The sequence below is a fragment of the Aythya ferina genome (genome assembly GCF_964211825.1).
Source record: "Aythya ferina genome assembly, chromosome: 3".
Lineage (NCBI taxonomy): Eukaryota > Metazoa > Chordata > Aves > Anseriformes > Anatidae > Aythya > Aythya ferina.
The window spans coordinates 77,677,449-77,693,982 of record NC_140298.1 but is presented as its reverse complement, the minus strand read 5'-3'; the positions used below and the strand labels follow the sequence as shown (position 1 = coordinate 77,693,982).

The 16,534-nt window shown below is 36.6% G+C and overlaps 1 protein-coding gene across 1 annotated transcript in view; it reads right to left on the bottom strand.

Annotated features, from left to right (window-relative positions):
- Positions 1 to 302: 302 nt before the first annotated feature.
- Positions 303 to 16,534, bottom strand: part of CLVS2 (clavesin 2) — a 59,297-nt gene continuing 43,065 nt past the window's right edge. The window contains exons 4-5 of the mRNA XM_084515654.1: positions 13,652 to 13,872; positions 303 to 8,982 (exon numbers count right to left, since the gene is read on the bottom strand). Of these exons, the coding sequence (XP_084371780.1) occupies positions 8,895 to 8,982; positions 13,652 to 13,872 (309 nt within the window). The 3' untranslated portion in view covers positions 303 to 8,894. The remainder of the gene's footprint in view (positions 8,983 to 13,651; positions 13,873 to 16,534) is intronic.

Genomic DNA, 16,534 nt, shown 5'->3' with positions numbered 1-16,534 from the left:
ATGAGCTTCATCTGAGAGGGCATTCATGACCTGCAGGCTTCCAAAAGGTACAATCCACAATATCATTGTAAAGGTGCAATATGTTAGCTCTCTAAATTTTACTATAGGGCAAAAAGAGATGGTAGGCTAGAAAGAGATAGTTACCAGAAAAATAAATAAATAAATAAATAAATAAAATAAAATAAAATGAAATAAATAATGGGGAAAAAAATGTACATGCTGATTTACCAATCAGTTCAATTAATTTAGCGCTAGCAAGCTAGACAAACACTCCCATGTACAAACACAAAAATATATATGTATTTTAATTTTCATTTGGTCATATTTTATTTAACAGAATGTCATCCAATGCCATCCTCAGTATCCAACAATGATTGTAGGAGTACTCTCCAAAGCAGCCCATTGATCACAGAGAACTTATGATATTTAAATATACAATATAAAGAGTGACATATTTCACAAAGTTGCTTAATCTTCTGATTTCATGTTGGAACACAGCAAAACAAAATTAAAAATCTTAATAGGTCCAATAATGAAATTCAAACTGACAACAAGTTTTGAAAAGAGAATACTTATTGAAAATATACATAGAGAGAACATGATTGATAGACTCATCCTGGCTTTACAGATCTCAGACCCCCTGAGTCCTAATAATACTAATTTAAAAATGAACAAACAAAACTAATCCTGAGGACGAAAGAGCTGTTTCAAAACTACTTCTGTAATTTTTCAATTCTTGATACGGTGTTACAGGGTTTTCTGTAAGGCTCCAAAGTAGATTGTTGCATGCAAAAAAAAAAAAAAAAAAAAATTATTCGGTGGTTGCTGCTACACAAGTACTACAGATCATGAGAGCCCTAAGGCACAGATAGGCAATCTAGCTACGGCAGTTTCAGATGTTGCCATGACTAGCTGTTAATCACCATTCTCATAACAGAGTTGTTTTAATGATTATATGAATATTTTATATGTCTATGAGAGGAGAACCAACAGTCAGTGTGAGCTGTGTACAGCATTCATTGGAACAGGAGTACTTCCATAATCTACTGCTGCTAACATGTTGGGGCAGTGATCCCCAGCTGGAGTGATAATTAGCAGTCTCAGAAAGGCAACATCTTAAATCGCAAGAGCTGTCTCAGGTGATTGTCTATCTAGACTTTTGTGGACTTCTAGTCAGAATCTTTTTTTGTATTCCTATAAGGGGAGGTCAGCCACTGCTCTCCTTTCCCATTTCACTCCGTTACCAGGGATTTCTGTAAGGGAAATACTTTAAACAGAAATTCTCAAGCTCCAGTCTGCAGATCATTAGTGTTTTGTTTGTTGCATTTTTTGTTTGTTAGTCTGTTATAGTTTTTTCCAGTTATTCACAGAATAAAATATGTACAGAAAACAGAACATTCTGCAATGCAAGGGGGTAAGAGAAGAATGGATGCAAACCTGGGAAAGGTTTGCAGGATGCATTTCACACGAGTCCATAGGATGAAAAAGATAGAGCCAACTGATTTTAAAGTGACAGTATTGTCAAGTTGAAAGATAGTTAACTGCAAAACATTTTTTAAAACTGTCAGGTATTCTGCATCTACCCCTCAGAATATATTTACAGTTTTAGAATCACAATTTCTATTATTTAGTTTCTTCAGCCACTGATGCATGAAAGATGTATATCCTCATATCCTGTATGTATATACAGGATGTATATACAGGATGTACATCCTGTATAACCTCAGGAAAAAATATATTTCAGGGAAAGTGATCATGCAATATGTCTTGTCAATGATACAGTGCAACCAAACCCTGAAACCCTTTTATGTTATTATAATCTTAGGCATTACTTGTAGTAATCACCAATTTAGTATTTTTAGATTTAAGTGGAATGCTTATAATTGTCAGTTTTCTTTAAATCATCTCCACCCTTGGTGACTAATGGCTACTATTAACATCACCAGCAAACCTGTTTAAAGACACAGAACACATCACCAGCCACAGCTTGAAGGCTGCATAATTAGCACAAGACACCGAGGTGCATTTGAGGGGTCCCCACTCCACTTAAAACACTCACAGCTTTCTGCACAGAGGAGGTGCAGATGTGGATGTCAGGACAAGACAGACTTTAATCCAAACAAGTGCTGAGTTCTCCAGTGACATTACCTCCACAGCAGGAACCTGTTGAGCATCTCTTCCTTCTCTTCCTCTGGACAGGTTTATGAATACGCATGTTACATGTATGCAATACTCACATCCCAACACCCGCCGTGAAAACAACAGCAGCAGACACAATTCAGGCCTAGCATACACATGAGGTTTAAATGCATCAAAACCAACTTTGTGTTGGAAGGAGAGAAAGAAGTTCTCTCTCTTCTGATGACAGATGTGCTGTTGAGCTTTTTAAGGCCTTTTTAAAATTAATTGCAGAGCAAGTGAAAGCCTCCTTCCCCTTTATGTTCCATTGACTGATCTGTTCACTCCGTCTACCCATCATCCTTTCTTCCACAGGCCTCCCACTTTTCCATACAGGCATGTGGCTCCTTTCCTTCTCTCCCTGCACGGTTTCTTCAGCCAGGCAGAACACTGCAGTTTGTGTATTTCTCCAGGTGACCAAGTCTGAGACAGCCCAGGTCCCATCTCTAGGTGAGGATCTGGTGGCATGCACTGATCCATTAAGCCATGTTCACAAGCTCAGCCACTCTACCTGTGATTTCACACAGTAATTCAAAGCATCTTCTAAAGATTCAGAAAAGCCCATCGTGACCATACAAGTGAAACAGTGTGAAAAATGGGAACACTGCTCATAATGTAGATGGTGGACACAAGATGGCCACAGATTCTCTTCTGTGTTCATACAAATTGCCTTGCATCATTTTTGCCATTCATCTGACTTTCCAGTGCAGGCCAGCTTCTCTTTTTAATTAACGTGTTTTACCTTTTTTCTTTTTTTTTTTTTTTCTATTATTTCTCCCTTTGCTTTTTTCTCCCCTTAAATTTTTATTAACCAAGGGACCCAACTTGAGATGTTTGCCTTCAGGCACTGCTGTGCATTGCTGATGACACAGCAGCCTCTTAAGGAATCAGAGCAACATTTCCATATCAAATACAAATCCTAATTAACCCCCACTGTTTGTCTGCTGTTCAGATAATGTCAATGCTGTGGTAGTGAACTCTCTGCTAACAGCAAATAGAAGTTTTGTAACACCTTTATTAGAGAGGATTTATTGTGTGTGACTGATTCTGAAACAAAAGAGCTGACTGACCAGAGTTTGGTAGACAAATACTTTGGCCATGTTTTAACATAAACAATGTGCCATAAGGAAGCATCAACATCTTCCCTTGTTCCCTCTGTTTTGCTTATACACAATATTTCCTTCCCAGTTGAATTCCACAGCAATAGCACCAACTCGGGTTTTGAACTCACTGCAGAAAGTTTTTTTTTTATTATTTTTAACTCATATCATATGAGTTTGGTATACCTGCCATCAATCAAAACAGTATATACACACAAAACACTGGAGAATGAATGACAAAGTAGTGGGAGCTTTTGACCTATGTCTCAACTGCACCAATGCCCAGCATACCACTAGTTGTTATTTTTTAACAGCAAAATCATATTGCAAGTTGTGCATTCAAACAGGGGTCAATGTCATTTTTTTGCAGATACAGATCCATATGAAGGAAACAAATCAAGGTCTCAAAATCTGATATGAAAAAATTCCCACACAACTGAAAGTTGAAATACAGACTAAAGGATATTTCCAGGTTAATATGCTAAATACAGACCCTTGACACAGCATCATTGAAGGTTACAAGGCAATACAGGATGTGGGGTCCTACCTACCTAGCCTGCACTTTTGAGGTCATTTCAGGATGCCTTTAAATTAAATGCCAATGTTCCCTGTATAATTAATAGGACATAAATACGTTTCAAGGCCCTTAAGAGGAGATCGTCCCTTGCCAAGTTCAGAGTTCTCTGTCAGGCAACCAGGATGTGAAGTCTTCGGGATCAGGTCTTCAGAATTAATTTATATTTTTTCCATCACTTACATGGAGAACAAAGGCATTGCATTTTGGGGACATACCCTTTTTACCAATTCCTCAGCAAAAGGCATGTACATTCAGATATAGCTCAAACAGACCATCTCTGTTTTGTAAAGGGCTCAAGCTAAAATATTTAGGGTTTTTCTAAGGAAACTAGTCATGACTGAATCAGCAGCCAGACATTGTTTTCATACAAGATATTTTCTCTCTTTGAGTTCAAACTAGTCTGAGTGATTAAAGTGTCACTTTTGCCATACATAAACTTAACACAAATGTCTTTTATTGAGATTTGAATATATCTAAGTGGCTGTGTTTCTATTTTGCTACCTGAGAAATGGGATAACTATTATTTTCTTGATTTCATAGTGTGAAACCAAGAAAACTTTGAACTTTGTGGATGAAAGTACTATTTGCAGCACCACAAGTCCATGCTCTAAAGCTACTCACAAAATGCCTTTCATTAAAATGACATTACCAATCATAGCCAACCATGTGATTTTTTAGTACAATGCTTTGAGACTTTTTCCCTTGTTTTTTGTTTTGTTTTTTTTTGTTTTGTTTCGCACTGACATTCATCTTACATATTTGTCCCAGTACCCAATGTTGTTGATAGTTCAAAAGTACTTTCCCCAGAGGCAAATAAAGATTATCATCCCAGCCCCAAAGAATATTTTAATATTCTAAACAAAATTCTGAAGCCTTATTTCTCTCTTGCACGCTCTTCCAAACATGACTTTTTCAAAAATCTGAACAATTACTTACATTGATAATAACAGAAAAAGTATAATACAGGGACATGACCAGAGCTTATTGCAAAATGTTTCCCAGATAATTCTAAATGGTAGAATTATTACTCTTGGCAAGAGTACTTTTTCATTTCCCAAAGAGAGCAGGTAAATCATAAATACATTAACAAAATACTCTCAAATTACAATTTTATCAGGTATTGTGCTTAGGCTTTGCTGTGATTTGTTTAAATGATAAAAAGAACATTCTATGTAATGTACTGAGTAAAAACAATTCCTTAAGAGAGACACAACTGAAGCAAAACTGCTCTTCCACACATCAATGCAGCTGACTTCTTGAGGTACCTTCTACTCCTATTTTTTTTAATTTTGTGTTTTGCTTATGTACACCTCTGTAAATATCCTTTGTGTCTAGACATAGTATGTTTGCAGAGTGCAAAACATCTTTTTAAATATGCTATACAATAAATTTACACTTCTGTAAAGACATATTAAAGCTATTTTACATTTAATAACTATTGGGAGCCTGCATGTTTATTGGAGCTTAGAGTGACTGATTACCTGTCTTTATAAAGCCAATAGACTTGTACATCTGTGATTACAGGACCAAGTCTTTGAGCATGAAAGTTTCCATGACCCCTCCATATATTTTCATTCAAGTCTTTCATGAAAGAAATACTGTTTAGGGGAACATTTGGGGATCTTACCAAAGGCATAAAACTATTTTACACTTTTCCTGTCCTTTATTTATTTATTTGTTTGCTTATTTATTTATTTATTTTACTTAGCTGCTTGGACAGGTGTATCAAGTCTTTCCACTAAGTTCCTCATATTGCAGGATTATTTTTTTGATATGCATATCAGCATGCATAAGCACAACAAGATTTATTCTACCCAATATACATCAAAGGTAAGAAATAGAAATGACCTTCCCAAGCATCTGAATTCTATTTTTAGCACTTCAATTCTGCTATAAAATTCAACATCAACTCCTACAATAATAAAGATTGGAAAAAGTTTTCAGTCCAAATTTTGGCTATTAAAAATTGACCTACGTATAATGATTTTCTACAGGAAGCAAGGGAAAGGAGTAAACCCATTATGTACTCTAATGAGAGAAATTTCTCTAAAAGAGAAATGTCTTCAAAGAATACTGAGAGCATGTGAAGGATAATTATTTTTCTTACCCATTTTCAGATTCTCATCCACTATCACAACTGCAGTTACAACTGCAAGAATTTGTTTCAGTGAAATGAAAACTGCAGCCAAGAAGACCTCTATGCCAACTCTTTAACAGTGAGGATCTTACTGAGAAAGTACTTTTGTTCTTGGTGAAAGATGAGGACCCAGTTAAGCAAATTTCTAGTATATCCTACTTTCGTTATCTGAAAATAATATATTAATACTCATTACTGCAAGCTGAACTCAGGCACCAGAAAACATTACATAAATTACAGATAAATGCATAAGTAAAGGATTCACAAACAAAACAAATTTATCAGCTGGTGTGCAGAAGCTTCATACAATTGAGCAGGTATATTTTCCTACAAAGATACTCCATCAGGATTTAAGAGGCATTTTCTGACCAGACAGCCAGTGTACTCTGCAGTCAGCATTGTGCTGGTTTACACCAAGGTTTGGCTCATGTATACAAAAGCATCCATGAAGATTTTGATCACCATTGACAAAGTTTGCATAAATGTGGAACACTAAAACCTGAAGCCCTTAAAGGAGAAAATTTCTATTGATCTGACAAGGATTTAAGAACCAGATCTATGGCAATACACAGTTCTACTAGCCATAAGCATGGGTATGTATAACATACGTTCAACTATGGCACTTACATAAACCCTAGAATTATATCTTACCTATACAACATGATGTTACAAGATTCATGAAAAACAGAACTGAATAAAATTGCTGATAAGAAATCATTGGTCTTTCAAGCCCCTCAAAGCACAGAAGTACTAATACAAAAGTTTTTACTACTGAAAACTTGTAGGATGAACTGCAAAAATGTAGGCACCTACAGTCCCCATGTGCACCTTCTGGAATTGTCTCTGACAAACGCTTCTCCAGTTCAGGCTACATATCTTTTCCCTTTGCATTTCATAATATGCTTCATGAAAACAGAAACAAGAGAGTGGAAAGGTGATGACAAGATTCTGGAATATGATTGCATGTTGGGGCATACTCTACTTAGCAATGTTTCAAGAACAAGATGTTTATCTGCATGCTGCCTGAGCTAATCAAGGTTAATGCCAGAAGAGACTGGCTTGTCTTAGCACTGAGGAACACCGAAGTTGCCACCACAGGAGTTACAGCTAAATTCTGAGATGACACATTTCCAAGATTTCACTCTGCACTCTCTTAACTCTTTACAGCCTACTTATTCTTACATCTGTATTCTTATACCCTGGGAAGGAAAAGGTGACCTACAACCAGTAACTTTAAAACTTCAATGATCACTGAAGTAATAGAAGAAACTGTTTAAACCACAGAGTTTCAGAGGCAGGGTAGCTATGAGCTATTTCCTCCATTGTGGTCAGCTGTTGAGCATATTCTCAGGTAATCCCTGCATTGTCCAGATCATGCTGTTTCTATATCTCTAATTATTCAGATGTTATGGTGAGTATCCTGTGCCTTCTCATTCTGATTGCAAAGCTAAGTCCTAATAAGAAATGCATGGCTATTTTAAAGGATGTATTCTTGTCTCAGTATACAATAGATTGCACACACATCAGCACACAAAAAAGATGACACAGCCCCTGCATTTCAGCTGACTTAATCCCTAGAAAAAACTGTTGCCTTTTTGAGGTAAAATGTATTTTTCTATTATGGCACATGTTCAATATATACATTTACACTATAACCAAAACAAAAGTGCCCCAGAAACGTAGGCTGAGATGTTTGACTACAACTTAGTCATATTGTTTGGAGTGGAATGCCATTGCTCTATGGAAAGTTGTATTATATTATTCATGACATCATCTCAATATACAATCTATAATATATCTAAGTACATTGAATAGGTATGATTTCCTGTATAAACCTTCAGTGAAATATACTTGTCTAACAATGTAACCTTATAAGTTTGTCAGAGATTGGTAAAAATATATATATATGTATCCAAGTCTCCCAGTGCACAGGATTCAGTGCTTAACTTTTAAGCTCTGCTGTCAAGCTTTACTTTCAGATAATGGTTCTTACACTACTTTCTCATTCCAAGGGAGAACTGAATTCTGGAAAAATTCTTGACATGCATCCAAAATGCAAGAGAACTCTGTTATGGCCCATATTAAAACACCCAGATTAGGGTAACAAGCCAAGTTACTTGCAAACTGTAAACAAAATAGTTAAGGAAAAAAACCTCACAGACTCATATAGCCGAACAACAAAGCTGTCAAAGAGTTGGTTCCAGCTCATCTGTTATCTTTTTCACAATGCTACATGATTTATGTTATATCACAATCCTAAACCACAATGTTAGTTGGAAATAAATTCCTACATTGAGGAAATACTCAACTGGTTACAGCATCTCCAAGTTCTTATATTCCCTCTTTATCTTTGCACACTACATGAACATTGCAGAGAGAGAACAAAACAGCAGTCAATATGTTAGCTGCAGTATGGCTTCCTACAAGAAGGACAACATTTAATTGGCTTTGATATTTTTCCTTGTCCAGTATGTGTTTCTCTATGTGTATACACGCATGTGTGTGCACACATTTTCTTCTCTTTTGTATGGTGTACTTCAATGATATAATTAATAGTCATTTATTTCCATCACATTTCCTTACCATAACTTACAAAGTCAAAGTGGAGGATTATATCATATTTACAAACAAGTTGGCACTTACAGAATAAATTATTGATTCCTTTTTTATTATTATTATTTTATTCTATTTCCTTTTATTTTATTTTCCTTCTTTCTCCTCTTCCTTTTCACCCCAGGGCATCCAGAATTCAGGCAGAATAGTAAAGCCTTCTGCCCGTTTCCATTATGCTACATTAATGTGAGTAAATAGGATTCCAGCTGGTACACTCCTTCCTGATGGTTTGCTTGTTGCTGAGAGGCAATGCCTTCCACCTCAGTTCATGCCCGATGCTCAGGAACTGTTAGTCAAGGGAAAGCAAAGGTTGCATGTTTTCTTCCTCATTCTTATCCATGCGTTTTAGCACCCCAGGATCCACCACCGACTGAGACCTGCAGGAGGGTAACATGCTTACTTAACATTTCCAGATGAAGACAAATTAGGGTAAATCTCAGCTCTCGTTTGTTTAGTTTCATTTCTGCCAGAGCTTAAAAATGATGATACAGGTACTCTGGGCACCTGATCATCACAAACGGTCAGAAAATACATTCAAGAAGTGATTGCATGACTTTAAAGGGCTCTGTGCTGTTTTGTGGAAATAGGAGTAAAAGGCAGAAAAAACAGCTCCTCTTTTCTCCTGTGAAGCACTGAAGAAGAACACATTCTTAGCACACGATAGAGGGCAAACTAAGCAGTCTTTTGTACTGATGTAAGCACTAACCCTCTCTACCAGAAGGCTATATGGCAGTGGGCTTGTAAAGAAGGTGTAATTCAGCCACCCAGATGGAAAATGGCATGCTGCAATTAGTGGCACAGAATTAGTTAGCTGGAAGCATATTTGCTCCTTTTCCAAAAGGCCCTTAAATGCAACAGTGTGTATTCCTAAGACAACCCTGGGGAACTCTGCCATGGCCAGCAGGATTTCTGGAGCAGTGGACACATCTGTCAAACTCACTTGTCAGCTCAGCTAAACACAGCAGAGAAGGATGGCAAAAGGGCTAGTTCAATGGTGATTGTAAACTTTCTCCAAATTCTCTGATTCAGCACAGAAGCGTAACACTGGTACTGATATTCTTCAACAGCCATGTGTGAGAGAGAAAGAGGAAATCTCAGCCTCCAGCAAAATCAAAATGCTCCATTAGAAACAAAGTCTGAAGTGGTAAGAATGGGTTTCACATCACATATGTCACAGCTTGTCAAAAAATAGGCACTTCTAGGGTACAGTAAAAGAGACCTTTGTTAGATGTTTCTTTTAAAGTGAAATGAGTCTCACACTAGAAATGTGTGTATCTCTTCTTTTCTATAAAAAGGACTTGACATGGCTAGAGTATGTGTACATCACTACAATGTAGGCATGAATTTTTGATCAGAAGAACACTGGGACTGCAACACTACTACAGATTTGCCCATTTGCCAGACTACAGCACAGAGAAAAATCTTTACAAATTCTGATCTCTCCTAACATGAATAAATGCAGTCAGTAACCCATTCTCATAAACTGGCACCATCCACTGAAACCAATGAATGAGGCTGATAACAGGAGATTATTTGTCTTTTTCTCAAAAATTATAAAGAAAACCTTTAAAACACACAAAAAAATCTGAATCAAACCTTACACCAAAAATTTACATATAATAACAATACAATTGTTATTTTCAAATAACAGTTATCACATTATCTTCCTGATGCTAAAGTCAAGAAAAATAGCTTTAAATATCTTTTTTTTTTTTTTTTTTTTTTTTTGTGATATACATGATTTATTTATTTTTAGGACTGTACAATAACACCCATCTAGAATGTTAGTTAATCAGGCAGAAAGCTAAACCACTGAATTAAGAACACTTTTTTTTTTTTTTTTAATTTTGTCTCCACAAGGCACTGTGCAAAGTTGGTTGACATTGCTGGTAGGAAGCTGTACTCATGGAAAATCCAGTTCAAAATAAGTAGAGCATGCTAATTTCAAAGAATTCTTATTTGTATGTAATAGGAGTACTAACAGGAGACAGAGCTTTCTCCTACGCTGACAACGTCTGAGTAACCATTGCTTCCAGTTATCTGGGGAACTGAAAAGGAGACAAAAACTATACACCTGGCCTCAAATTTCCAGGGAGGGAATTTTGACCATAAATTCCCTGGGTACCCAAGCTTCTCAGTCCCAAGACAGATGTGAAAAAGAAACTGCACAAAGCCTGATCATATGGCTTGCAAGCTCAGGAGCTCAAATACCTTGTAGAAGAAGAAATAGCTTTCATTTTAAATTCATTTTAAATCAACATTTACTGTCATTCCATTCAACAGCAATTTATGTGTGAAGGCACTCAAAATATTTGTACCTTCTATTTACATCTCCCAAATAACTTTAACACATTGCTGAATAAATTCTCACAAATCATAGTAGGACAGAGCTGTAATGCAAAGTCCCATTGCAAAGGTGAGTAACCAAAGCCACACACGGATACATTGCAAAGTTGGTCAAAACAGATATCGACCCTGTGTAGTTAGCTGAGAGCAGGATGCATATCCCTGCAGCTGCAGCTGGTGCCTCAGCTGTGATAGCCTTGTGTGGACAAAGCCACAGACTATATACATGATTGCTGAGACAGATGCAATAGTGCCACAACATGAACATGTTCTTCTAGGAGGTCTGTGTTTCTGGTTTCTTTTTTATCTCAACCACACTCCTCATGCTCAGCCTTTCCTTCAAGCAGAGGTCATCCAATTCACCCAAAGGTCAAGGAGTTCTGAAAGAACTTCAGTGGTTCACATGGGGGCAGAAATGAGTAACAAAGAAATGAACTCTTAGCAGGATCTGGGTTTAAGAAGGATATTGTTCCAGAGCAATAAATTATAATTCTAAAATGCCAAGCCAAATTAAACAAGATAATCGTTGGAGACCTCCTACACCCTTGTGAAATTTGGTCTGTGAAGTCAAGCACTTTTCATTGATTTAATTCATGGTTTTTAGATGTTGTTCTTCTGCAGTAATGTATCACATTTAGTGTGGTTTTAAGCCAAGAGAAACATAATCCTTCAGATGCCAAATTCAAGTTAAATTTAAATGGAATTGATTTATCTATTTATACCTTAACTTTTCTGTTTCTACTTTATCACAGTCTGTGCACTTAATATAAGAAAGTATTGGGACTTTCTGTTCAGAATCTTACTACCACTCCCTTCTATTTGGTACTAGCACAGTAAATCTGCTTGGTATCTTTTATATCCAGCAACTGGGAAGGAAGATTTCAGCAAGCACTGCAGATATGCTAACTGAAAATGAATATGAAGAAGGTGAGAAAATTTCATCTGAATATAATGCAGATACAATTTTCAACATGCTTATTTTCTGCAATAGGCCTCCTACTGTGTCAGCTAACCCAGACTGAAAGAATATCTGGTAGTAAACTGCAGATTAGAAGTTTACACTGAAGTGTAATTCTGCATGAAAGACTTTTTAACCACAAGTTAAATGGGAATAATATGTGTGCTTTCTCCTCTTAAGAAAGTATGAAGAATTTGTCAATCCACTGCTTTTCTACTACACTTTTCCAGAATAGTCTGGGGATTTGCTGCATCCTTGAATGAGGCAATTTCCTTTCATTAATTCCTTTTGCATCAGTAAGACTTCAGCATGTTAGCTCCTATATTCCATTTTTTCTTTCTTCTTTCAGTAGCTTCTCTACTGTTTATAATTCTTGTATATTGTGCAAATCATATATAAATGTATTGCTCACTTCCCCTCCACCTCTTCCCAGGCTATTCACTTTCCCATTTTCTTCAATGCTTGTATTTCATTTTTTCTCATGGATTCAAAATCTTCTTTAACTTCTCCTTGTCCTATCCTAGTTCATTCACAGCCAATCTCTTGCTATTTCTCATTTTCAAGGTTTTACAGATTTTTTGATACAAAATCTTTAAACTTCACTGTTCTGTGGAGTTTTTTTTTGTTTGGTTGGTTGGTTGTTGTTTGTTTGTTTGTCTGTTTTTTAATTATTTTATTTCTACAGCAATATCCTGTTGCCTCTTATTTCCTAAAAAAATTATCTCTCCTTCAAACTGCACTGTCCTTCCAAATCTATGAGATATTCACTTATCAAACTTATTTTCCTGGCTGATGATTCTCAAAATATTTTCTCCTGTCTGATCTGCTCCAAGAGTCTCTCTCCTTTCTACATCAAATACCATCTCCTTAAACTGAATTCTTAAGTTAACATATTTTGACTTACTTTGAAAGACTTTATATATAAAGTTTTCTGCCCTGTATGTTCTCTGATTCATTGCTAAGCTTACCCCTTACCCACTATGAGCTGCACACTGACTTTTGCTGCCTTACTCAGCCTTTTTTACCCTGTTGTAACTTTTTCCTTTCTCTTCTACTAGCCTTTCTCTTCTGCTGGCCAGAAGGCTGGACCAGATTCACCTCTCCCACGTGAATAACCTCTCTGCTTCCATAGTTACAGTAGATGTAACTAACCTCTCACCATATTTTGATTTCGAATGGTAAAATACAGCAAGTAATTATACTGCGTCTCCTCAAGGAGAAAAACATCTTAATTCAGGAAGTTCACCAGAACTGAGAGCAACAATTGGCACTAATTTTGTCCTGGTTCTCCTCAGTACTTTTTTTTGTTGTTGTTGTTGTGTGCAGTCACTGTGACAGGTCAGGCAGTGCAAATGGCTGGCATTTACACTGGCTGTACATACAGCCTGTATGTACAGGCTGGCATACATCAGGCACTGGAAAATGAGATGGAGAAAGGCAGGAGTTATCATCCCTCTCCAGGTGGACAACTGGTCCCATCTCATCCTCTGCACTGAGTCTCATTGGCTCTCTAATACTTGATGTAAGCTGGGGTGGGATATCAGCTTATTCCAAACAGTACTGTATACACTACCTATTATGGGCTATACTCAACAGCAATCTACTTAGGGGAAAAAGAAAAAAAAAAAAAAAAGTCCTTATACACAATAAGCTGAGGAAACTACCTACAGCTTCATAAAACAGGAGGAAGGCAAATGTTAACCTCATGGCGATACTAGAAGATGATGGTACCTTTAACCCACCTTTTCATGGACTTAGGAGAGAGATCCTTTTCTATATCTTTTGTGGGAGCATTGAAGGAGTCTACATTGCATTCACTGTCATCATCATATTCATGGTCTAGCAGTGTTCTTGCCCATGTCCCCATGTCATAGGGGGGCAACATTCCTCCAAACTCTGAAGGCAGGATCTCAGGATGTATTAGCTGATGTAGACTGTTGAGGTTATTACCATGCAGGAATATCTGTATGTGCATAAACGGGTAAAAACAAAGCAGTATCACAACAATCATCAAAGTTCAAATTACATCAGCATTATTACAGGATATTTTACGGTTTCAGTATTCTGACTGTGTTGGACTAACAGCAGTGGCCACCAAGGCACATAATGCCTCTGCCTTAAGTACAGTCAGACTGCATTTGCAAACTAGCTGATTAAAGCATAAGTGACTTAAAATGTCTGCAAGACAAGGGGTCTAAAGAACTAATTTCAAGTAACTAGACAGACTGAAGACTAGACAGAGTGCTGACATTTTGTAATGTGTTTTCCTTAAAATTTGTATTAATTAATAAAGTACATAAATTAAGTACATTAATAAATAAAATCACCATTCTTTCTATATATTAAGGACTTGCTGAAAGTATTGACTTTCAGCATCTGGCCTTGAGTCCTATGAAAAATAAGGTAAATAACAATGTAATGAAAAAGATTTTCTTCCTTTATATGATACCACAACTAGCTACCATCCTTACTTGACAATATATAAAGTAAGTAATACCAGTAAAATAATTTCTGTGACCACAAGTGAATAGTTGATGCAGTACTTATTATTGTCTATCAATGTTTTCATTGACTGAATTGTTTTCAAATATGCTTTACTTTTATATAGATAAAGTGTGTATAGAATGCATATGTAAACTCATATTTATACTTCTATTTATATTTAAACTCATCTTTTCTCCTCAGAGATCTGCAACATGTGATAGATGAGCACTAGAAACAAAGCACCTCTGGATTTCAATAGCCTTCTCCCACTTCAGAGGACTTGCAGAACTTCCACTAAAAGGAAATACCTGCTCTTGGGCTTGGCTATACAGAAAGCTCACAGTAGTTATTACCAGCTTAGCAAATGAACCAGGATTCACTTCAGGATTCACTTCAGGCACTAGGAGAAAGTGTCATGGCACAGTTCACATACATATGGTTAAATTTCTTTTATCTCTAGAAGAGACTCACTTCATCCATGCTGCTCACTGGTCCTTATCAAAAGGACCTGTCCAAATAGGATGGCAAGGACCAGAGAGTAGCATGGGTCCTTTAGGACCGGGCATTGTGTAAGAAGGCACCAGCTGGCACCAGCCAATGACATACCAGCGAGTGCCTGTACAATCAAACAGCAGCAATAGCAGTGCCCAGCACTCTTTTAATTTACTAGTGCAGAAGTAGCCAGAAAGGCAAGGTAGGATGTTGCCTCATAACTCTGTCTTTTGCTCCCCATGGGGCAAGCAGGGGTCTACACACAGACATATCAAGTGCTACCAATTCACATCCCACTTCACATGGCAAGGACTTCTCTGGACAGCTGTATCCCTAGAATGATTTATCCACAGTTAAATTCAAAGGGCAGAAAGACAAGAACACCAAATATATGCTTGTCTTGTATTTTAGCCCACCTTCCAGTCAACTGCAGATACAGGAAGCTTAATATAAACATGCAAACCCAGTAATATTCTTCCGTCTCAGAAAGGAACATATCCTTGTGTGAGAGAACAAATATTCATGGCATAAGTAATTTGGTTTACCATGTCATTCAAATTGAATGTTTCACTTTTTAGCAATTACTTTTATACATACCTAGTACTACATTCATCTGAATATAATTGTCAGTTGTAAATCTACAAGACTTATTCAAAAAATGCAAAAATAATTCAGGATAAATACAATATAAATAATGAGATCCTAATAAAATTATGAAGATAATTCTGTGTGATTTTTTTTTCCATGATTCTTTTTCTTTTTCTTTTTTTCCTTCTTTCTTTCCTTCTTTCTTTCTTTTTCTTCCTTCCTTCCTTGCTCTTTTCCTCTCTTCCCTTCTCTCTTCTTTCCTTTAAGCTGCTTTTATTTTTAAGAGGTGGTCATAGCTTTCATAGCTTTCACATTTTGAAAATAAATTTTGAACTCCAAATAAGTATTTAACGACCTGATTCAGAATTGACAAAACAGTTGTAGAAAGTTAGCTTTTCTATAAATATAAAATACAGATTCAGGCATCTTAATAAAAATGTAGATACCTAACTGATAAGCACTTACATTCAACTACCTTCCCACTTTTAATCTTGTAACACACACAGGAGCTTTACTTTACTCCCTGGTTATGCATATGCAGCGCTTGACTTAAATAGGCCTCAAACATATCTGGCACTGTAATGTTCTTTGTTGAAGCTGTAGTTGGTGGAGTGCAACTGGATCCTGAAGAATGAGTATTCATTTGCATATTTATAACAGATATTACATAAAAGCTTTTGTGATCTATAGTTCAAAATGCCAGAGACCTCTCAAGCATAATCTGTCAGCAAAAAACAGCTAAACACCAAAAATTATTGTGGCCATGTGGTCTGTGTTTGAGGAAAGAAAATAGAGTTCCTTAGAGAGCTGACCCCATAAACAAACAAAAACAAAAATCATCATATTCTTTTCAGTGGCTTTGTATGCAACGTTGATTGTGTTTTCCTGGATGACAAATTTCCTGTTTCTGAAATAATAACTTTCTATGTGTTATTACCACCAACCTCTAATTTAATTGCACTGATGCAAATGCTGCAAAGTAAGCAACATCTGAAAGACTGCTCATGCTCATGCATGCACACATGTTTCCTTTTATTGCCTTTCATTCAAGTCACTATGTA